The following is a 24,557-nucleotide window of genomic DNA, read 5'->3' as shown; positions in this document are numbered from 1 at the left end:
TATAAGTATGCATGCACATAGGTGCCTGTGATAGTTAACTCGAATATAGGTGCATAGGGACTTCCAACTTGTACAACTCGAGTAAACCTAGACTTCCTTTTCTCTCGACCTATTTGATGAATTAAATATTCTGCTGCAGTTAAAAATGTGCAAGCAAAATTGTTCATTAGAAAGTTCTTATTAATGTTTTCAAATTCCTGCTAAATGAGTCAAGGGATAAGTCATTGGGCTATATTAGCACATTAGTTCAATTGGGACAAGTATGATCTGAATAGCTGCTAAAACACTCTTGTGAATAAACAACATTTAAATAGTAACATAAAAAGAACAAAACGTTTCGGTTTAGGAATACTTCAGAATTACAGCCCTGACTTGGAGATGGTCAAGTGGTGAACATTGTCCTCACTATATTAATACAACACTGGAAAAAAACTAATAAGAACCCAGTACAAAACAGATTGAATGCTCATTTATACTTCTGTTGTTTTCATGTCTCTCTGCCGTACCACACATGAGCCTTGGACTATACAGCGGGTGGGTAATTTGACGTCCTCTCCAGTGACTGCTAACTCATCTCTGACTGACAGTGTGGAGTAGCATGAGTATGAATAGGTAATTCTGTGCCTGATTTGCCCTGCCTGCCTTTGAGCAAGTGCCTGATTTTTGGTGCCCAATTTCTCACAGTAGCATGGCTGCAACCAGTAGCTAAAGGAAGTTGAGGAACTTGGGTGCTTTGAGATGCCATGCCACATGCTGCCTAATTTACTTATTTTGTAAATGCAATGCATCTCATAGAGTCATAGTACAGCATAGAAACAGGTCCTTCGGCCCACCGCGTCCATGCCGACCATAATGCCTATCTATACTAATCCCACCTGCCTGCATTAATTCCACATCCCTCTATTCCTTGCTCATTCAAGTACCTGTCCAGATGCCTCTTAAATGTTGCTACTGTTCCTGCCTCCACCACCTCCTCTGGCAGCTCATTCCAGATACCCACTATTCTTTGCGTGAAAAATTTACCCTTTTGATCCCCTTTAAACCACCTCCCTCTCTTTTTAAGAAACCTAGATCTTCTGAATTAGCTAGCATTTCTGAAACAACCTGATTACAATGGGTGGTCTTTTGAACCGTACCTTTTCATGTTGTGGGATCACAGTAGTGTGACTTCAGGTTTACAATATCAGACTGAATCCCCCGAGGCCTTGGTAGGAAACAACTACATAGAAAGAAAAGGGTCTTGTAAGGTTGAGTAGATGACTCAACCAAATGCAAATTTACATTAGATTTTGAGTGGATGGAGCTTGCCTGATGACTAATAGATAGAGGTATTGCCAAGTGGAGCAATTAATCATGAGGATTAAAAGGTCGGCCAGGTTTAATTAGTGTTCTATTCTGAGGTCGCTCATCTTGTTTGGCAGGAGCTAGAGCATATAAATTAGCTTCAGGACATCTGGTCTCGGTGGGAAAATCTCCTGCTGAAAACTGTTCAAGTGAACATCAGCTGAGAAAAGGATTGTGTTTGGTTGTGATACCCTCTGTGGTCGAATAGGCTAATGCATCTCACAGCCTGGGCATGACCTAAGAGAATGACCATTGGACAAGGTAATGGAGGGTAGCTAGCACGCATGCAACCGCACCTTAACACGAATGAGCAGCTTCTGAATTGAAGGGGAGCGGATCAGAGAAGGGACAGTTTTAAGGAGGTGATAAAGGAAGTGACGGCAGTGAAGGTGCCAATGGCAAACAATAAGTGGTGCTGGTCTACAATGCAGAATAAATTTTGAGGAGCTAGTCATAGGATGGGAGACTCCACCAGTTGGGAGATGAGGAGGAGGTAGGGTTACTGTGAAAGAACTTTATACAGCAAGTTCTTGATATATAACTAGAATAGTTACGATATAATTTCTGTTTTGTTTCTACTGTGCAAAATTTAAACCTTTATTTTAAAAATTCCCATTTATTCAGTTTTATAAATGTACTTTTTGTGCTTTTGGCCATGAGATTCTGTGGGGATTCAATAGATCTCTTGCTGTAATCCCAGTAGAAATCATGGAAATTATGCAAAACAGGCATTCACACCCTTTCTCTGAGGTTTCCTCCAGTGTTGTTGCAGGAGACTGGTATAAGCCCTGTGGAATGTCAGGGTCTTTATGTGGAAGGATGGTAGTGGTCCATTGCAAACGATGGGGCTCCACTCTGTGGGCTGCAGTTGTCTCATTGCTTACTCTTGCTTTCCATTCAAGTGTACTTCTCCAAATTTCAGCCCAAGCATAGCATTCACTCATAAAGCTAGCCAGGTTCAAATGGCAACCAAGGCAACCAGACCCTCTAAAATGAGACTTAATCCATGTACCACTAGAGGTGATGGATGGACTTTTTTGAGTCTAATGACCTATTCCTGTTTCTAAGATCCAATGTCAAAAGAGACTTGGTGGTTTATGTACTTTATCATTAAAATGTCATGAACATGTGCAAAAAATAATCAAAAAAGCTAATGGAATGCTGGTCTTTGTATCTAGAGGACTAGAATACAAGAGGGTAGAAGTCTGTACAGCTGTACAAAACCTGGTTAGCCCAAATCTGGAGTTACTGTGAGCAGTTCTGCGCACCACACTTTAGGAGGATATATTAGCTTTGGAAGGAGGGCATCGTAGGTTTACCAGAATTATACCCAAGCTCCAATTGTTAAATTACAAGAAGAGATTACACAAGCCAGGGTTGCATTCTGTGGAATTTAGAAGATTAAGGGGTGATTTGATCAAAGTTTTCAAGATATTAAGGGGAACAGATAGTGTAGATAGAGAGAAACTATTTCTGAAGTTTGGGGAGTCTTGGACTATGAGGCATGGTCTTAAAAATTAGAGACAGGCCTTTCAGGAGTGAAATTAGGAAACATTTCTACACACAAAGGATAGTAGAGGTTTGGAACTCACCTAGATCAATTGTTAATTTGAAGTCGAAGATAGATTGATAGATTTTTGTTATCTAAAGGTATTAAAGGAGTGGAGTTAGGTCACAGACCAGCCATAATCTCATTGCGTGGTGGAACAAGCTCGAGAGACTAAATGGCCTCCTCCTGTTCCTAGGTTCCGTATGTTCCGAAGAATTCTTTAGGGTAAAACTTAGTTTACTGAAGACACGGCACAGATGGTATTTGAAGAATTTGACCTAAGCTTTCAGTCCCAGCAGTTTCCTGGTGGATGTGAGTGGATGGGGGCTGGAGATATGATTGAGGGTGCACTCTGCTACTTTGCTGTCTTGCTCCCCACCTACCCTCCACTTTCTGTGTAGGCTGTCCAGCAATCTGAAATGTGCCCACTTGTCTGTGGGTAGCAGTGTGAGAGTCACTGCGTAATAATAACATGGGCTCTGTAGTTGGTAATGTTCCCAAATATTAGCTGTATTGTGGCTGCAGCAGTAGCCATTTTAGGTAAGTACTTGTGGTAACTGTATAATATTAATCTGTTCTTTTTCCATTTCCCCCCTCCCCTTTTTGCTCCACCTTTTCCTGTTTGTAGTCTATCCGTTTGGGAACTATCAGCGCCTTTCGGAAATAAAGTGCTCTCATTTTTGATTGAAATGGCATTTAAATTCCCACCCTCCAGCTCCCACTGCCTGTGCATGTGCCAGGGTTGCCAACCCTTCTGATATATGAGTGTTTCCAACATATACTGCTTGTGTTTGAGATTATAAAGAATTGACTACCTTTGATGTCTCTGAGGTGCTGGGGATTCAGAGAGCACACCTGTCAATGGTAGTAGGGAACTATTCATGAGGTCACGTGGACATTTCCAAATATCCAATTCTCCCCTTGCCAGTGAGAAAAAAAACGTTCTTTTATAGATGCACAAGGAGCAAAGACATTCAACTAAAGGGAGGCAGGGCAATCTTGAAAAAGGTCATTGCAATAACATTTGCAAAATGCGGACAAGTGTCACCAGATCAAGCCTGCAAGAATATGCCCAACCACAATTGACAACCATAGGCCCCAGTGCATTTTGACACACCGGACTGGATTTTGTATTGGAGGCGGGGCTCCCGGCTCTGGGCCGAAAAGACAGGGGAAAGACTGACTCTGCCTTTGTGTGCTCCCCGGAGCGATCCTCGGTCTTTTTAAATCCAAGTTTCAGGATCCTGAACCCCATCGCTTTAAAGACGGGAACCCCGCCTCCAACAGCTGCCAGCCAATCAGAGGGCTGGCAGCTCAGCAGTATCAGCAGCACCACCGGGTGCACTGGCCACTGCCGGTAATGCGGAAGCCTTGGCCCCCAAGCCCAGTGCTGAAACCCCGGACCTCAGGTAAGTGAAGAGGTGTTGCCGGGGCTAGTCCAGAAGGCTCCGGTGAGGAGAGGTGGGAGGGGGGTGGTAGTGCAGTCCAGGGGGAGGGGGGGTCCCAGGGAGTAAAGTGGGTTCCATTTTATCTGGTCACAGATTGCCCGCCGAGGAGGGACTCCCCCCACCTCGAAGCCCACAGGGAGTGAGCCTCATGTTACAAGGCGCCCTCCCACATGGCGGCGGCACCACCAGCTGCTGGCAAGATCTCTGTGGTGGTGGGAAGAGGCCTTTAATAGGCTAATTAAGGGCCTCAGTTGGCTTCTGGACAGGAAGGCCATCATCAGCCTATCTCGCCCTGGGAAGATTGCTTGGTGACAGGCTCTCCAACCCTGCCAACCATCATGATGCTCCGTGCACCCCCACACCAACCCCCCCCCCCCCCCCCCCCCCCAACTCCGCCTCAGCGGGGCCACATAACATCCTGGCCATTGTGTATTCCTTTTTTTAAATTTGTACGTGTTACAGAGACGCTACAGCAACCTTCAAAAGGTTAAACTATTAAGTTAACTGGAGATTCTAAACACACCAGGTTTATTGGAATGGCTCAGAAGTGCTGAAATGTACTGTAATGTATACAGTGTGATGAATAAGCCTGAATTTCCATTTGAAGATAAAATCTAATACCTTGTACCAGTCAAGTGATCAATATCTTGCACTTGCTTAAGCTATAGTGCAATTTAAAAAAAGATCAATAAGAAGTGACTATTGTTTAATTTGTTTGTAGGAAAAAGACATGACTGTTAGTGAATTCACACATCTCAGTCCTTTAAAGTTGAGCCGTTGCTTTGTGTTTTATTGCATTGTAACTCATTTAATTCCACTGTTACAGACAGGGGACAAGTGGTATGGGTGACTTCCAGTTTTCCCCTCTCAACTGACCGCTGATAGTGTTTTAAAAATATGTTTTAGTACCTGAGTGTTTTTAAGGGTCAAATAAATAGACCCACAACAGGTTTTCTTGTAGGTTAAAAAAACAAATCACTGTTTATTGTTCACAATAACCAAAGAATGTTCACGACTTCTCCCACTCACGCATTCTCTCTCTCTCTCTCTCTCTCTCTCTCTCACACACACGCATACATACACGCACGAAAAGATAGAGTGGTAGCATGCAGTTAATGAGTCCAACTGTGGTAAAAGAGTCTTTTGTTTTAAGAAAACCTGTAGAAGCTTATCAGGAGGAAATCTTTCAGCGGTACAGCCCGAAGTCGATGATAGCAATCCTGGTTCTCTTTCGCAGATGGGGAGTTCCAAAGTCACCTTGCTATTTCTCTGCTGCAGTTGTTAAAAGATGTTATCAGCAGAGCTCCTGCTTAGCTGGAACTGTCTCACAGCTGTTCTGGCTGGAAAAGACCTTCTCTGGCTGTACTGCATTTCTCTCTTCAGAGAGATACCTTTTAAAGTAGAAACTTGTCAGGTTGTGCTGTCAGTCAGGTGACTAAGGGCTCTCTCACTTGGGGTGATTAATACAATGTTATGGGAACCATTGTTACATGATGGCGTCTGAATGTGTCCATTTTGATAAATGGCTGTTATTTCACACCTAATATTATAGTCTCGGCTGTGGAGTCAGTCTGTCTGAAAAAGACTTTGTTAACTCCATTCCTGAAGACAGGAGTTTTTAAGCATGGAATGGGCTGTTTTCCATTTCAATGTTTTCCTCAAAGTTAATTCAGAAGTGGATAATGTTTTTCGGCTTTAACAGATACACATGTGTATTGACAGTACAGGAGGGGTCACCTGATCGCTACTCTATTTTGTCTGTGGCGTAAATGTGTCCATTTTCTTGTAGTTCAGTTCAACAGTTGACTTTTATTTCATAATTCCTCCAGTTCATTTCATATTTCTTCACTGTTCCCTTCATGAGCATGACACCACCTAGAATAAATATACTGCAACAGTTTTTTTAAAAATCAAAATTTTCACTCCAATCAGCTTAGAAGTTTTGCTATTTTCAACGTAAGGAAGTGGGGCAAGGTGGCAAATTTGTGGCTTGATGATGTTGGACTAAAGTAAGGGGAAGCTTTCTGAGGGTTTGCTCAGAGTGTGTGCACCTGGTGCAGAAATTGATGGGAAAGGTAATACAGCATGAAAGCCTGTGCTTAACTGTGCAAGAGGCTGAGCTTCTAGCCTGTGGGCTTCACTCATGGCTTGTAAATTATGTTAATGGGGTTGGGGCTTTCCCACCCTGGATTTTTCCTGCTTTACCCCGGAAATATGGTATCTTGACTGAAGACATCTCTAAATGGGAGCATTTTTCAAACCATTTCTGAGTATTTGAGAGCAAATTCTTAAAGCTGTGTTTCCAAGTTTGTGTGGGAGCTAGTATTATTTTGGGTTGTTTCTGTTTGCAGTTTAATTCAGGGATTTCTTTTTCATTTTGCCTATTTACTTTCTTTTCTACCATTAAAAGGAGCTTAAAAATCAAGTATAATAGATTCCTCTTGGGCAGGCATTGGCAACTGTTACTCATCGGGTGGCCCCTGTATCCCTAAGTATGATTATGGGCTTGCTCGCCTCACTGGAGGGGTATAGGATCACTTTTTCATGAGACACAAAATCCTGGTAACATTCAGGGATTTTGTTAAGTTTTCCTGCACTCACAGTGGTAGGTTTACTAGGTCTTACCTCCGCAGTTAAAGCCACAGCTTGATCTGCTGTGCTTTCCATCAGGGCCCCTTTTCCTGCACTGATCTGGTGTGCCTTGATTAATCCTACAGTTTTTCCCCATAACTTCCAGCAGTCAGCTTGAAGGTGACCTGCCTTGTTACAGTGGAAACACACGGGTTATCGGGCATCGCTCCTGCTCTCAGCACTGTCCTTTTTGCCCTGTGGAGGGCCCCCTGTGTGTCCAGCTTTTCCTTCTCGCCCATAGCTGTTCAGGCTCCTATCGCCCTCCCGCCTTTTATCCTTTTTGGATTTGAGGGGATGACTAGGGATGTGTTTCCCTTGGGGTAAGGGCTTGTGGCAAGCATAAAATTATCAGCCAAGGTGGCTGCCTGCCTGGCTCTTGGAACGTTTTGTTCCTCTATGTGGGTTTTCATGGGGTTTTTGTATGTGGTTTGTACCTTGAGTACCTGTATCCACTGGTAAACAGCAAGCTGCTTAACTCTTTCAAACTCGAGCTAAGTTTGTACAGGCTGCTATCGGAGGGTTCGGAATTTTTGATTGTACGCCTTCGGTACTAGCTCATATGTGCCCATGATAGCATTTTTAGTCATCTCATAGTCTGATGAACTCTCATCTGGCAACAGTAAATAAACCTCATGGGCTTTTCCTGTTAGTTTACTTTGCAATAACAGTGTCCAGCTCTCTGTCGGCCATTTCAGCTGTTTTGCAAGCTTTGCAAAAGTGATGAAAAATGCTTCCATATCCCCCTCATTGAATTTTGGTATCAACTGGGAGAACTTTAAGAACTCAGCACTTGGTCCTGAGCTGGGGGTAACTCCCTCACTAGCTGTGCCTTCACTGGGTGTATTGGGTCTTTCCCTAGTTAATTCGAGCCGCCTTAACTCCCTTTCCTCTTTCTCCTTCTGCAAAGCCCTTTTTCCCTTTCCTGAAACTCTCTCTGTTCTTCCTCCTTCTGGAATTCTAATTCTAGTCTCCTCTGTGCTAGCTGTATCCTTGCTGAGGTTACTTGGTCTGTTTCTGATTCTAAGTCTGTCTCCTGTTCTTCAGTTCCAAGTGCAAAATGGTTGACCACAAGTTTTCGGACTTCGGGCTTCCTAGCTTTTGGAAAGATAGTAACCCCTAACAATCCAGCTACATTCTCAACTCTTTAATAGATAGGGTGTTTGACCTGTCCCAAGTTACTTCACTCTGGTTTAGGAAGATACTGGCCTTGAATGTGGACATTTTAGTACTCTGAAAACCACAAGAAAACCTGCATTGAAGTTTTTACATTTTTGCTCGGGATCAATTTGGTTTCTCACTTCCAATTTCTGGTTTGTCATTGGGTTATGACCACAGACTCGAACCCCCAAATTTCTGTTATGATCAGGAGGAGTCACAAGGCTCCCGTCTTGTCCTTCCTCTTGTTTGACCGTAACAGGTTTTATTCTTTTTTAACAGTGGATGTGCTTACCATTTCAGTGATTGTTTTACCTTTGTTGTGACCATAAAAGAACCAATCAATGCATTAAAAACCCCCATTCAGCATATCACGTCTTCATGACAATAACCTTAAACCAAGAAGAGCCATTAAAAAAATTTAGTCAAAAATGCAATATCTGAAGATATCTTAGGGCAGCCTAGTGGCTAGCACCGCAGTCTCACAGCTCCAGTGACCCGGGTTCAGTTCTGGGTACTACCTGTGTGGAGTTTGCAAGTTCTCCCTGTGACCGCGTGGGTTTGCGCCGGGTGCTCCGGTTTCCTTCCACAGCCAGAGACTTCCAGGTTGATAGGCAAATTGTCCATTGTAAATGGTAGGTGGTAGGAGAATGGTGGGGATGTGGTAGGGAATATGGGATTAATGTAGGATTAGTATAAATGGGTGGTTATTGGTTAGCACAGACTCGGTGGGTCGAAGGGCCTGTTTCAGTGCTGTATCTCTCTATGACTCTATAAGAGCTGCAATGGTATTTCTCAAATTTAAACAGGAACGATGAGAGTTTATTGTGCTTAACCAAAAACCCGATCTAAATAAAATAATAAAATTACGTTACACTTTCACTCACTCACACACAAGAATCACACATGCAAACAAATTACAGAATGGAGAAGAATAGTAGTTGGGATAGAGTTTGGATCAATAAGAAAAGGAATATACAGTCTGTGGTCTCTAGTAACTTTAGTGGTCTTCCGATTGAATTTGTGGTCCTGAAGTTCTGGGTTGATAGTTGTCCTTGGAGACAGTTGAGCAGAGGGATTCCTTCCCAGGGTCTTTGTCTTGGATCTTGCAACCAGCAACTAGGCTTTGCATGCCTTGCACAAAGTCTTCTGGAGCGATAGATAGAGAGAGAGAGAGACACCCCTTCTGGCTTCTGCAGGAATTGAGTCTCTGGCTTGTCTATCTTGTCCAAGGGAAACACCCAGCTTTTACAGAGATGGAAAGACAGTCACATGACTGTCTCAGTGTTTTCTCTGGGTTTTTTATTTCAAAATATACTTTATTCATAAAAATCTGTAAAAATTACATTCCCAAACAGTTTAAAACAGCATCAAGTCAAAAAATACAAACAGTGCAAAGGAAATCAGTTTCCTTCTATACAATTATGAGTTGCCTCACAACCCTTCCATTTCATTGTCATTCCATATACATTTTTACATTTACAGCACACAAAATTTTCCCGATACTGTTCGAGGGGTTTCCCATGAATCCAGCCCCTCAGTTCAGCTTGGTGGGGGGGACCTTATACTGTGGTCTTTCCCCATTGAGCCTTTGCTGCGGCTGCCCCAAGCTTTAGTGCGTCCCTCAGTGCGTAGTCCTGGACCTTGGAATGTGCCAGTCAGCAACATTCGGTCGTGGACAACTCTTTGCGCTGGAAGACCAGCAAGTTTCGGGCAGACCAAAGGGCGTCTTTCACCGAATTGATAGTCCTCCAGCAGCAGTTGATGTTTGTTTCGGTGTGCGTCCCTGGGAACAGCCCGTAGAGCACAGACTCCTGTGTTACAGAGCTGCTTGGGATGAACCTCGACAAAAACCACTGCATCCCTTTCCACACCTGCTTTGCAAAGACACATTCCAGGAGGAGGTGGGCAACCGTCTCTTCCCCACCACAGCCACCGCGGGGGCATTGTGCAAAGGGGGCGAGACTTCGGGCGTGCATGAAGGATCTGACGGGGAGGGCCCTTCTCACCACCAGCCAAGCTACATCTTGGTGCTTGTTTGAAAGTTCTGGTGATGAGGCATTCCGCCAAATGACTTTGGCGGTCTGCTCGGGGAACCATCGACAGGATCCCCCGTCTCCTTTTCCTGTAGGGTCTTGAGGACATTCCGTGCAGACCACTGCTTGATGGACCGGTGGTCAAATGTGTTTTCCCGCAGAAACTGCTCCACGAAGGATAGGTGGTACGGCACGGTCCAACTGCATGGAGCGTTCCGTGGCAGTGTGACCAGGCCCATCCTTCGCAACACCGGGGACAGATAGAACCTCAGCACGTAGTGACACTTGGAGTTTGCGTACTGGAGGTCTACACACAGCTTGATGCAGCCGCACACGAAGGTGGTCATCAGGATGAGGGCCACGTTGGGTACATTTTTCCCGCCCTTGTCCAGAGATTTGAACATAGTGTCCCTCCGGACCCGGTCCATTTTAGATCCCCAGATGAAGCGGAAAATGGCTCGGGTGACTGCCACAGCGCAGGATTGGGGTATGGGCCAGACCTGCGCCACATACAGCAACAACGTGAGCGCCTCGCACCTGATGACCAGGTTCTTACCCACAATGGAGAGAGATTGCTGCCCCCACATGCCCAACTTTTGTCATACCTTGGCTACCCGCTCCTCCCAGGTTTTGGTGCATGCCCCAGCCCTTCCGAACCATATCCCCAGCACCTTCAGGTAATCTGACCTGACGGTGAAGGGGACAAAGGATCAGTCAGTCCAGTTCCCAAAGAACATGGTGCCTTCTAATGAGATTCAAGTTTAGGAATATCAGTCTCTCAGGTCTCATGGTGTCAGTGTTTACCCCTAAAGGGGTTTGCCCTTTCATTGTTAATGTTCCAGGATGACTTTGAATGACTTGGTAATGAAAGCAATCTCGGGTAGTTCAATCAATAGGGCAAGCCATTGTTTTGGCTAAAGGCTAATCGGACATGCATCTCCACTTTGATGCCTTGGGATGTGAAAGGTGTTCAAATGCAAATTGTGGCGACCATTTTTAGCTATGGCATAGTCTTTGTAAAGGTTGACTGTAATATTCCAGCTTTACTTTTTTAAAGTTTAATATAGATTTCCAATCAGTGAATTAAAAATCCTCATTCAGCATATCACGTTTTCATGACAGCAACCTTAAACCAAGAAGAGCCATTTAAAAAATTTAGTTAAAAACACAATATCTTAAGAGCCGCAATGGTGTTTCTCAAATGCCAATAATCATGAAAAACAGGACAGAGACATCTTATGGATGCTTGCTTGTTTTCCTGTTTCCACTTGTGGTCTGTTTGTTTCCAGTTTTTTCATATTTAAATTAGAAGCATATTTAGAGAACTATTTTCTAAAAATTGATAGCCAAAAAATGGGTTTGATCAATCAAGGTTGGGAGCCGTGCATAAGTCCTTAATGAGCCGCACATGGCTCCAGAGCTGCAGGTTGCAGACCCCTACTCTAGGGATTCTTTTAGTCCATCAGGGAGCAAGAGGACAAGGCAGAGCTCCACAGGAATACAAAGAGGCAGTTGCTTCTGTATCTAAGTGAGGCACACTCATCCCAAGGAAACAAAATCTTCAGAGAGACTGCTAGACTTACTTGGGCATGCGTGAAGAGATCTGCCTATAGCTCCTGATGTGCAGACCTTGCAAATTCTCACATTATCTGCTCCACGTGCTTGTGATGTGGCCTTAACTCCAGTTTCCTGCCTGCCCCCCATAATCCTTAACTCACTTGTCAATCAAAAATCTGTACATAGTATTCTAGATGTGGTCTCACCAAACCCCGGTACAGTTGTAGCAAGACTTCCCTACTTTTATACTCCATCCCCCTTTCAAAAAATGCCAACATTCCATTCACCTTCCTATTTACTTGCTGTACCTGCATGCTGACATTTTGTGATTAATGTACAAGGACACCCAGGTCCCTCTGTACCACAGCATTCTGCAGTCTCTCTCCATTTAAAAAATCTGCTTTTCTATTCTTCCTTCCAAAATGGACAACCTCACATTTTCTCACATCATACACCAACTGCCAAATTTTTGCCCACTCACTTCACCTATCTATATCCCTTTGCAGACTCTTTGTATCCTCCTCACAACTTGCTTTCCTACCTATCTTCTTATCATCAGCAACTGTGGCTACAATAGTCAGTCCCTTCATCCATGTCATTAATATAGATTGTAAATAGTTGAGGCCCCAGTACTGATCCCTGCAGCACTCCACAGTTTCCCATCCTGAAAATGACCCATTTATCCTGACTCTCTGTTTCCTGTTAGTTAGCCAGTCCTCTTTCCATGCTGATATATCACCCCCAACATCATGAGCTCTTATCTTGTGTAGTAACCTTTTATGTGGCACCTCATTGAATGCCTTTTGGAAATCCAAATACACTGCATTGACTGGTTCTTCTTTATCCACCCTGCTTGTTACATCCTCAAAGAACTCTAATAAATTTGTCAAACACAGTTTCTCTTTCACAAAAGCATGTTGACTCTGCCTGATTGTATTGTGATTTTCTAGACGTCCTTCTGCTATCTCTTCAATAATGGATTCTAGCATTTTCCCAGTGTCAGAAGTTTGGCTAACTGGCCTATAGTTTCCTGCTTTCTGCCTCCCTTCTTTCTTGAACAGAGGTGTTACATTTGTGGTTTTTCAATCCACTAAGACCTTCCCAGAACATAGGGAATTTTAGAAGATTTTAGAGAATACTCTCCACTTGCCTGGATGGGAGCAGCTCCAACAACACTCAAGAAGCTCGACACCATCCAGAACAAAGCAGCCCGCTTGATTGGCACACTATCCACAAACATTCACTCCCTCCACCACCGACGCAACAGTGGCAGCAGTGTACCATCTACAAGATGCACTGCAGCAATGCACCAAGGCTCCTTCGACAGCACCTTCCAAACCCGGGACCTCTACCACCTCGAAGGACAAGAGCAGCAGATGCATGGGAACATCACCACCTGCAAGTTCCCCTCCAAGTCACACACCATCCTGACCTGGAACTATATCGCCGTTCCTTCACTGTCGCTGGGTCAAAATCCTGGAATCCCTTCCTAACAGCACTGTGGGTATACCTCCCCCACATGGACTGCAGCGGTTCAAGAAGGCAGCTCACTACCACCTTCTCAAGGGCAATTAGGGATGGGCAATAAATGCTGGCATAGCCAGTGAATCCCACATCTCATGAATGAATAAAAAAAAATGTATCCACTATCTCTGCAACCACTTCCTTTGATACCCTCGGATTCAGACCATCAGGTCCAGGGGACTTGTCAGCCTTTAGTCCCATTAGTATTCCCATTACTTTTTTTCTGGTCATCGTGACTTTTTAAGTTCCTCCCTCCCTTTTGTCTCCTGATTTTCTACTATTCTTGGGATGCTTCTTGTGTCTTCTACTGTGGACGGATACAAAATACTTGTTCAAAGCCTTTACCATTTTCTTGTTTTCCATTATTAATTCCCCAGTCTCACCCTGTAAGGGACCAATGCTCACTTTGGCTGCTCTTTTTCTTTTTATATATTTGTAGAAGCTTTTACTGTCTGTTTTTATATTTCTTGCCAGTTTTCTCTCATGCGTCCCAACAGTACAGTTCCCTCTTTTCCCAGTACTGGTACCAGTACTCATGAATCAAAACCAATTTCTCCCATACCAATCTTTCAGCCACGCATTCAACTCTCTAATCTTACCTGCCCTATGCTAATATGTTTGTGGCTCAGGTCGTAATTGAGAGATTATTACCTTCTGTGGTTCTGCTTTTTAATTTAGCTCCTAGCAGCTCATATTCCCTCAGCAGAACCTCTTTCTTAGTCCTCCCTATGTTGGTGGTACCCACGTGGACCACAACAACTGGTTCCTTCCCTTCCCATTCCAAGTTCCTCTCCAGCCCGAGGAGATGTCCTTAACCCTGGCACCAGGCAGGCAATACAGCCTTCAGGACTCACGCTCTCACCTGCAGAGAACCATATCTATCCCCCTAACTATACTGTCCCATACTACAACTACATTCTTTTTAACTCCCTCTACTTGAATGGCCCCTTACACCACATTGCTGTGGTCAGTTTGCCCATCCTCCCTGCAGCCCCTGCTCTCATCCGCACAAGCTGCAAGACCATTGAACCTGTTGGACAATTGTAAGGGCTAAGGCTCCTCAAGTGCTACCTTCTGACTCCCCATACCTGCCTGTCTTACAGTCACACCCTGCTGTCCCTGACCACAGGCCAAATCTGAAGTACCTAGCCGAAGGGGTGTGACTGCTTCCTGGAACAAAGTGTCCAGGTAACTTTCCCCCTCCCTGATGCATTGCAGTGTCCGAAGCTCGGACTCTAGCTCATCAACTCTGAGCCGACGTTCCTCGAGCTACGGGCATTTACTGCCGATGTGGTGGCTGTGGATCACACTGGTGTCCACGAGCACCCACATGCTATAGCTGCAACACATTACCCGCTCTACCATCTTTACTGTGGTTTTTTTTAACAAGTTAGGTTTAAAAATATCACTCAACAATTATCTGTAGTTACATCAATTGGTTTAACTAGTTAAGCTCTAAATTTAATGCAATACTTACATCTCCCCAGTATCAGTTTAAACTGCTGTCCCGGTTTAGAGAGAAAAAAAACTTAAAACTCACCAACCACACTCACCTGCCTGCTTACCTAATTAAAGCTTCTGGGCTTCAGCTCTCAGGTCTCACTGCTGGCTTCCAGCTCTCTTTCTCAGACCACTTCTTTTCTGTAAAAGGTCAGAACAGCACCTCCTCCCTCACTGCACCGAATTCCCAAACTTACCAAATTCCTAAGCTCACACTCTGGGCTGAATTTTACCGTCCCCTCGACGCTGCGGGTCACGGCGCGGGGGCCGGTGAAATGTCACAGGGAGAGGCCCTCCTCGACCCACGACATCGAGAAGGGCCAGCCGCATATTACCGGCAGCGGCGAGGCCTCAGTGCGGCACCTCCCCCCCCCCCCCCCCCCGGCCGCAGAGCGGCGGCACCGCAACTAACATACAGGAAAGAGTACTTACCTTTGCTAATTATGTCAGCCTCTCCACTGACACTTCCGGATTTTTCGCTGAATGGGCGGACGTCAGGTGCCATCCCGTTCATGAATTGATAAGCCGGCGGGTCCACAGAGGCAGAAGTTTTCGCCAGCGAAGGTAAGTTCTGTTATTCAGGGGTCTAACTCTGCATTCTTAAAGGGGGGGATACACAGGGGTCTCACTCTGCATTCTGGAACGGAGAGGGTCTGGAATTACTGGAGGGAAAGCTGTGCTGGTATGAAGGGAGGTACCATGTACCATCCCTCCGTTAACAATGTACACTCTGTGTTTGTGAGAGGACAATGGCACACTAGGCACCCTGTGTGTGGGGAGGGTGCCAGAAAGGGCAGGAGCATTAAAGCTATGTGGATGGTGGGGGCAGTTGATTCAGCTGGTAGGATCTTGATGTGGTCATGCTGTGCCACTCTGAGTGTTGGCAAGATGTGCAATGCCATGGCATGCCACATAGTTGATCCAGGAAAGCAGCTGATGTACCTGTCAACACCAATCCATGCCCTGTTAGGAACCTTTGAATACATGCAGGGTTCAACTTTATTTATCACATGGAAATAGTATGGCTCATCCTACATTGTGTGATCCTCTGCACATGAGGATATATATGTGCCAGAGGCAATACCAACAGGCAGGTGTGATCCACGTAGAGGCCCCCAGTCGTGAGCAGCAGCCCCCAAGGGGAGCTCGCCATTACGTTTGCCGTGCATTTGCAGGCCCCACATGACATGCCATCGAATGTCAGAGCACCAGTGTTAGAGGAGATTGCGCATATAGAGAGAGTGGTGACACGTCTTTGTGCCCTGCTCAAGGATGACATGCAGCCCATTGGCTCCGGTCGACATCCCATGCCTTTGTTCCTCATAGTGGCAGTGGTTCTCAAGCATGACACCTCTGCAGCCTTTTCGGGGCCACCAGAGACCTTTGTGGGGTCTCACAGTCAGCAGTGTACCGCTGCATCAGGGAGGTCACCAATGCCCTGCACCGGAGGGCCAGTGAGTATGTCCACCTCAGGATTGACTCTCACAGCCTGGCCCAGAGGGCCATTAGTTCTGCCATTATTGCTGGAGAACCATAGGTTGTAATGTTCATAGACTGCACTCATGTGGACATCAAGCCTTCTGCCAGGCAACCACTTGCAGACGTCACCATTAAAGGAGCCCTCTCAATCTAGGTGAAGCTGGTATGTGATCACCGCAGATGCTTACTGCGAATGTGTGACCGCTTCTCAGGCAGCTGCCATGACACCTGGGTCTTGCGCCAGTCCCGCTTGCCACCGCTATTCACTGAACTGGCTCAGATGGAGGGCTGTCTTCTTGGAGATAAGGGCTATCCTTTGCAGGCATGGCTCCCAACACCAGTGAGAGACCCCACCACTGCTGCAGAGGAGAGATACAATGCCAGCCACTGAGCTACATGAGCCATCATTGAGCAGGAGATCAGCATGCTGAAAGAGCGCCTCCAATGCCTGGAATGATAGGGTGATGCCCTGTACTAAAGGCTGAAAAGGCCAGCTCCTTTCTTTGCTGGTCTGCACAACTATGCACCCAATAGGGGCCAGGCCTAGCATGTTGAGGGGAGATATCAACAGGATTCCTCCTCGGACTTTGAGGACGCTGAGGACCTACAACATGAAAGATGCATGGGAGGGCAGATGGCACCCAGGGTCTCCATGCAGGGCTAGCAGTGAGCTAGGGATGTACGGAAGTGACTTATCAGACAAAGGCTGCCTGCTCCATAGGAACCGACATGAGCTCTGCATAACCCTCGCTCACCTGTTGTGCACCAGTCCACATCTGCAGCATCCCTGTGTAAACCATTAGAGGCAGCAGCTGACTGAGCCAATATCCATGTCACTGCACCCATGGAGATGCTCATGAGTAATGGTAGCATGGCAATGATGTTATTGCATACGTTGGCTCTCCTGAAAGGCCAACGGTGCAAAGGGATGTGTCATTGACGCTACATGCTGGCACGCATCATTCACACAGAGACAAGGACACACATGTTGGTGAGAAACATTTAGTGAAAGACGTATTTACATTGCTGTGACATCTGTGCATTCCCATTTGTGTCTGTGTGTTCTCTGTAATACCTATTATGGTCTATTTAAGTCTCGCGTCCTGGAATGTGCAAAATTAAGATTATTCACTCAGATGTGGCACGCCTGCAAAAAGGAATGTTACACTTGAGTGGGAGAAGAGGATCGCAACTTCATAGGGCACTGGGACATAGCAGGGTAAGTATGTGGCAGCAAAGCGGAGAGTGCTGGTGTAACTCAGCAGGTTAGGCAGCATCTGTGGAGAGGAAGCAGAGTTAACTTTCGGGTCTCAGGTCTGTGAACTTGGACAAGTTAACTCTGCTTCTCTCTCCATAGATGCTGCCTGACCTGCTGGATTTCTGCAGCACTTTCTGCTTTGCTGCCAGAGTGACAGCAGCCCCAATCTTCAGCAGCCAGTTAAGTATTCTTTGACAGCTGTCAGGAAGCAGGTGCTGGGGCGCTTAAAATAGGGCCCCAGCATCTGCTGCACAACTGTCAAAACTCTCACTGCGTCGAATGTCCCGCCTCTCCCACATAATATGGGGAGGGCGGCTCGGCGCCATGATTCTAATGAGCCCCCGTGCATAATATCACGGGGGCTCTGCAGCGGCTGTTAAATGCGCGTGCCGTGCTGAGTTGAAAGGGTGTCGCCGCGCAGTGCGGCGCCCGAATAAAATTCAACCCTCTGTCTCGAGCTGCACTCAGCCACCAGCTGCTACCTTCGTGCCAGCTTATTTCTGAGAAAATCACCACTGCACCTCTTTGTAAGATCAACCCTAATGTGACCTGTATCTTTTCCATATATATAGAACTTACAAAATAGAAGCAGGCCATTTGGCACAACTGGTCTATGCCGGTGTTTATGCTCCACACAAGCCTCCTCTCACCCTACTTCATCTTACCCTATCAGCCTATCCTTCTATTCCTTTCTCCCTCATGTGCTTATCTAGCTTCCCCTCAAATGCATCTATACTATTCTCCTCCACCACTCCACATGGTAGCAAGTCCAATTTTCCACCTTTCTTTTCAAGAGATGTAAATATTTGGAATTTTTGTTGTACATTTTTTTTTGGAGAATTGTATCCTCATCTAAATGGAAGACTGAATTTAAGGCCCCCGGTGTCAACATCAACAATTCCCACATCAGAATTTGTATGTATTCATAATAAATAATTATTGTGGGGGGGGGGGGGCGGGGCGGTGGTGGCATGGAGGTGTATTCAGGATATATCGGAACATAAGAACTTAAGGAACAAAAGCAGGAGTAGGCCATTGAACCCTTCAAGCCTGCTCCACCCTTCAATAAATTCATCCGTGATCTTCTACACCTTCCCGCACTATCCCCAGATCTCTTGACTCCCTTAGTATCCAAAAATCTTTCTATCTCTGACTTGAATACACTCAACAACTGAACATCCACAGCTTCCTGGGGTAGAGAATTCCAAACGTTCACAACCCTTAGAGTGAAGAAATTTCTTCTCATCTCAGACCACATAGAACTACAAAAAGAATACCGTATCTGTGAAAATAATAAATGTTATATTTTTGAAATAAATTGGATTTCTTCTGTTTTCCCTTTAGTGAGAAACAAAAAGCCTTGGAGCTTGAGGACCAGCCTTTAATCCATCCTCAGAGGACAAGCTACCCCCAGTTCACAGGGGGAGGTTTCAATCTTAAACAGCAACCAAAGATCTCAGCTTAAATATCTACTGTGCTCCATTCTCCATCTGCTGCTGATTCTTTTACATCAAACAAGATTTTTTTTTGCTTATTATTGTAGAAAGTGTTCAACTCAGCTAAGAAATAACAGTGTGGGACAATATGATTTTCATGTAGCTTAATTTTATTTTGGCATTTCAAATGCCCCAGTTCAGCCAAGATAATGAACTTTGTTGAAATGTATTTTATGGAATATTGATTTTTTTTCCCCCGTGATATCATTATATTGCATATAAAAATACCTGTGTTGCACTTTAATGCATTTTCATGTCAGACACACACACACATGTAGTCACATAAAAACAGTCTGATTTACAAGCAAAATATTTTGTCACTAAACCTGTTAAGCAAATCACCAAAATAACAGTCCTGCACAAATTTGGGAGAAAATGGATTGTAAATGAAGGCTAGTTTTCCAGTTCGGGGAACGTCAGCAGTCTACGGAGATTTCTTGAGCGCAGTTTAACCTCAAAAGCCTTTCATTCAAGATGAGTTTTTTGTCACTTCCCTCCACCACCTTCCCCCTCATCCCTGATGCATATTTTTTTAACTTATCAGTTTTGAAAGCTAGATCTTGGCACCTAAACAAGGCAAGTAGCATCAGCTAACACATAATTCATATTGGCTGTGAACAAGAAAAGGAGACCTAGGGAAGGAATCTCTCAGATGAGATCTAAAGCTATTTGTTAAGTGATACTTCTGCCCTTTCATGCTGTAATCTGAGTAAAGTTAGCTTTGCGAAAGAGGGCTTTTTTTGCCTCCCTTCCTCTTGGTGGGGGTAGTGGGGTAGGTTGTCTAGATGCACAGTTCCCCTCTGGTATCCTGTCCAACACATCCAATCCTGATCAGTCTTTGCCCATCAACCACATAATCTGCATTTTTCCTACAGGGGTTACTGAATAGTGGTGGCAGATAGGACTACCAGCTGACACCACCCACCCTCCCCAGCCATGGGACAATTTAGAACAGTCCAGTTGCTAACCCAGCCAAGATCAGCTAACTCACCATAGACTGGGAATAGGAAAGTGATTTTATAAATCTAGGACTGTGAGTGTTAGCCACCTGTAACTCTGCTTATGCATCTGTGGCACTTCATACATTCTAATAAAATGTTAAACCTTCTGTAGGGAAAAAAACACTCCTCCAGCCTTCAACTATCTTAGTTTAAAAAAACATTATGTGCTGCAGAATTTATCGAAGTTCAGGAGAGATAGAAATGATGTTTAAATAGCTTTCACGAACCTGGTCTCACACCTGAGTAAATCAGTAAGATTACTGCAAATGAATTCAAGCAGAAAACTCACATAAAATAAATAATTCCACTCAAAGCTCATGCTGGTCTATTTTAAAGATGCAAAGCTGACTTGTTGAAAGCAGACTGAAATCTTCCCGAACTAACAGCACTGTGGGTGTCCCTACACTACATGGACTGCAAGGGTTCAAGAAGGTGGCGCTCCACCACTGTCTCAAGGGCAATTAGGGATGGACAATAAATGCTGGCCTTGCCAGTGGCGCCCACATCCCATTAATGCATAAAGAAACCAAAATTCTTGCATAAGATCAAGACTCATCTTAAATTCTGGCCCTTCCAGCAGACTGCGGCCAATGTTATGCCAGGGGTGCTCTGGGAGGGCCATGGATTTTCATGTTCTTACTTTTTTTGGGGAGATATTTGTGGGCCACCTTGTTATTGACCTGTCTATCTGACTCTGAGGAGCATTTCTGCTAACAGTTGAGACAACCGAATCTTCCAATTGTACCATTCTTCCCTGTTGATCTGAATCCAGCCTTTGCCAGTCTTACACATTAAACTACTTGCTTTTTTGTCCCAGTACTTGTTCACTTCAGCCTGAAATACTCCACTCCCGCCAACTCCAAGACACCATCCCAGTTCTTCCCTAAACCTGGCACTGGTATCCCAGAAGTCTAAAATATGGCACTTCATTTTTTCCATTGCCAAAGTTCTCCAAAATGCTCTCTTTGTACAATTGAGATAAGATGTAAATTTTGAACAGAAATTGATAGCCAACTGAAGGACATGAAAATATGAAGCTATAACAAAATGAAGATTACCACAGAAACAAGAAAGCGATTAAAAAGAGATGTGCCTGAAATGCCGCAGGGGGTTACAATCTATAATATTGGGTGCAGGGACGTCTAGACTATGTGTAAAGGTCATCAAGCCCCACGTTTGAAGCAAATTGAGGACCTTCTTATGAGGCAGCTAAAGGAGTAGGAACTGATATACATTGTGCCCATTTTTCTGCGGAGGTGTTGGTCCCACTGCTAAATACAAGGGGGTCTCTATTGGTGCCATGGGAAGATACCTAAAACAGGCGTTGGGACCTGTAAATATGTAACGTCAGAGCCTAATGCCTCTTGAAGGGCCCCTTACTGAAATTAGTCACCAATAAGCAAGGTAGGTGTCAAGCCTTCCAACTTCAGCAGCCGCCAATTCCAGGTACTTTTAAAATTATTTTTGCAAATGTTCCTGTGGAGTTTGAGGAACAACAGGGCCTCCCTGCCCCAACTATAGCCCAGTGCAATTAGCCCTCCTGAAAATACCTGACGATCGTTGCTGGTGAAACAGGCAGTTCAACATAGATCTTTTCACTTGGGCATATTCCCCGTGGAGGTGCAACCAGTGCCGGCAACTTAGGCCGAGTGCATTGATTAGGCCCTGAGGGCCAATTTCCATCAATCCATGGATTTGTCCGCAAGCTTATCGCACAGCACAGAGTCTGGGCCTGAAATCTACCCCAAAGTTTCCAAGCAGTGCTGAGTCCGAGTGCCCTTTTCAGTGTACAGTAATGAAGTGTGTCACATTATAAAGGTAAAATTATACTATTAGGTAGCCTGCTGCTTTTGGTAAAGCCATCCTTCATCACTCAATGCTTCGTTACCCTGTTTTTCCTTGGCTTCGAGTCGCCAATTGTTTAAAGGGGTCTTTGTGCCCAAGTTATTTAACTGTATCAAAATTGTAAACATTTGAAGGATAACTAGCAGACCTGCAGTAGCTGTAGGTGACAGATAACATGGCTCCCAGCCCATGTTGTGGTATCAGTGCCATGTGCACTGAACACTGAGAAAACCACAAAAAAAAATCTTTTAATAAGTTGATCTTGAACGCGGCCATCTGGTGTGGGGCATAGGGAGCACATTATCTACCCAGATACACAGAGCAGAACACAGTGAATGATTGAATGTATGGACAAGCAAACAGCTCAAGCTGTTAAAAATCCTGGGCTTGTTTTGACCTGGCAGTTTTGGTTGTCCTGTAATCTTTCTTTGATGGCAGCGTCCTCCCTCTTCACTAGGATCTCCAGATTCGTTCACTATCTCTCACTCACATGCCCGAATCCTGGCAGTCATTCCTACCCACACAAGTGAAGTTGATGTGAGCAGGCAAGCCATCTGCAGAGAGGCCAGGCTGGAAGCCCATTCCCTGAAAATATCAACGCATCTGGATTTTTTTTTAAAGACACATTTCAAGGATACATTTTGATAAAAGGACAGGTTAGTTTCTTCAAATATTAGTGTCCAAGCAACCTGTGTTCATATGAAATTGTTTTGTCCACTGTTTTAATGAAGTCATTATCACTTAAAGTAAGCAAGTTTAGGCCTTCGTTAAAATAACAAAAAATAAATGTCATACGAGTGTGAAAAGCAGTCGTGTGCTAATATTCAAAGAACCTAATTTCTAGAAAGTATTGCTAACACAGCTGACAGTGCGGCTGAGTTGATCTGAGTTAGAAGGTTGCGGGTGCAAGTCTCACTCCAATGAAAAATTGACCCCTTTGTGTCAGAGCCTCAGTCAGACCTCTTTTGCAATGGGATAGCATTTTGTCCATTCAAAGCCAAGTTTACTGACAGTAATTCCATGCTTTAATAGGGCAATTCTGTAGGATGTCATTAAAGGTTTTTTCTTAATGAAAGATAAAATATTGTGAAAGGTGCATTGTGAAGGTTGCAGACATTCTGGAACTCCTGCTCCAAAAAGCTGGAAACACTGAGGACCAACCAATTGGAGCTTTCAAGAGGTTGATTTTCCTTAGGTAAGGTTATCAAGGGAGGTGAGGTGGGTAAAAATGGAGTTGAGGTACAGATCAGCCATGCTCACTGCATTTTAGGAAGGATGTTAAGGCAGTAGAGAGGGTGCAGAAAAGATTTACAAGAATAGTTCCAAGGATGAGGGACTTTAGTTATGTAAATACATCAGAGAAGCTGGGGCTCTTCTTGGAGAAGAGATGGTTGAGAGGAGATTTCATAGAGGTGATCATTGAAACATAGAAAATGGGAGCAGAAGTAGGCCATTCGGCCCTTCGAGCTTGCTCCGCCATTCATTATGATCATGGCTGATCATCCAATTCAGTAATCTGTTCCCGCTTTCTCCCCATATCCTTTGATCTCTTTAAACCCAAGAGCTATATCTAACTCCTTCTTGAAAACATACAATGTTTTGCCCTCAACTGCTTTCTGTGATAGCGAATTCCACAGGTTCACCACTCTCTGGGTGAAGAAATTTCTCCTCTTCTCAGTCCTGAATGGTTTACCCTGTATCCTTAGACTATGACCCCTGGTTCTGGACTCCCCCACCATCGGGAACATCCTTCCTGCATCTACCCTGTCAACTCCTGTTAGAATTTTATAGGTTTCTATGAGATCCCCCCTCACTGTTCTGAACTCCAGCGAATATAATCCTAACCGACTCAATCTCTCCTCATACATCAGTTCCGCCATGCCAGGAATCAGTCTGGTAAACCCTCGCTGCACTCTCTCTATAGCAAGAACATCCTTCCTCAGATAAGGAGACCAAAACTGCACACAATATTCCAGGTGTGGCCTCACCAAGGCCCTGTATAATTGCAGCAAGACATCCCTGTACTCGAATCCTCTCGCTATAAAGGCCAACAAACCATTTGCTTTTTTTACCACCTGTTGGACCTGCATGCTTGCCTTCAGCGACTGGTGTACGAGAACACCCAGGTCTCGTTGCATATTCCCCTCTCTCTGTTTATATCCGTTCAGATAATAAACTGCCTTCCTGTTTTTGCTACCAAAGTGGATAACCTCACATTTATCCACATTATACTGCATCTGCCATACATTAGCCCACTCACTCAACTTGTCCAAATCACCCTGAAGCCTCTCTCCATCCTCCTCACAACTCACCCTCCCACCCAGTTTTGTGTCATCTGCAAATCTGGAGAGATTACATTTAGTTCCCTCATCTAAATCATTAATATATATTGTGAATAGTTGGGGTCCTAGCACCGATCCCTGCGGTACCCCACTGGTCACTGCCTGCCATTCGGAAAAAGACCCATTTATCCTTACTCTTTGTTTCCTGTCTGCCAACCAATTTTCTATCCATCGCAATACACTACCCCCAGTCCCATGCACTTTAATTTTACACGCTAATCTCTTATGTGGGACTTTGTCGAAAGCCTTCTGAAAGTCCAAATAAACCACATCTACTGGCTCAAAGAATTCCAGTAGATTTGTCATGCATGATTTCCCTTTTATAATTCCATGCTGACTCTGTCCGATTCTACCACTGTTCTCCAAGTCATGAGAGGTCTGGACAGAGTAGG

At 44.8% G+C, this 24,557-nt stretch overlaps 1 protein-coding gene across 2 annotated transcripts in view; it reads left to right on the top strand.

Moving 5' to 3' along the window:
- Positions 1-20,015, top strand: part of cfap58 (cilia and flagella associated protein 58) — a 224,973-nt gene extending 204,958 nt beyond the window's left edge. For both annotated transcript variants that reach the window (XM_068053026.1, XM_068053027.1), the window contains exon 18: positions 18,826-20,015. In XM_068053026.1, the coding sequence (XP_067909127.1) occupies positions 18,826-18,946 (121 nt within the window). In that variant the 3' untranslated portion in view covers positions 18,947-20,015. The remainder of the gene's footprint in view (positions 1-18,825) is intronic.
- Positions 20,016-24,557: the final 4,542 nt, after the last annotated feature.

Source organism: Heterodontus francisci, chromosome 20, assembly GCF_036365525.1.
Source record: "Heterodontus francisci isolate sHetFra1 chromosome 20, sHetFra1.hap1, whole genome shotgun sequence".
NCBI lineage: Eukaryota > Metazoa > Chordata > Chondrichthyes > Heterodontiformes > Heterodontidae > Heterodontus > Heterodontus francisci.
This window is presented reverse-complemented; position numbering and strand designations above follow the sequence as displayed.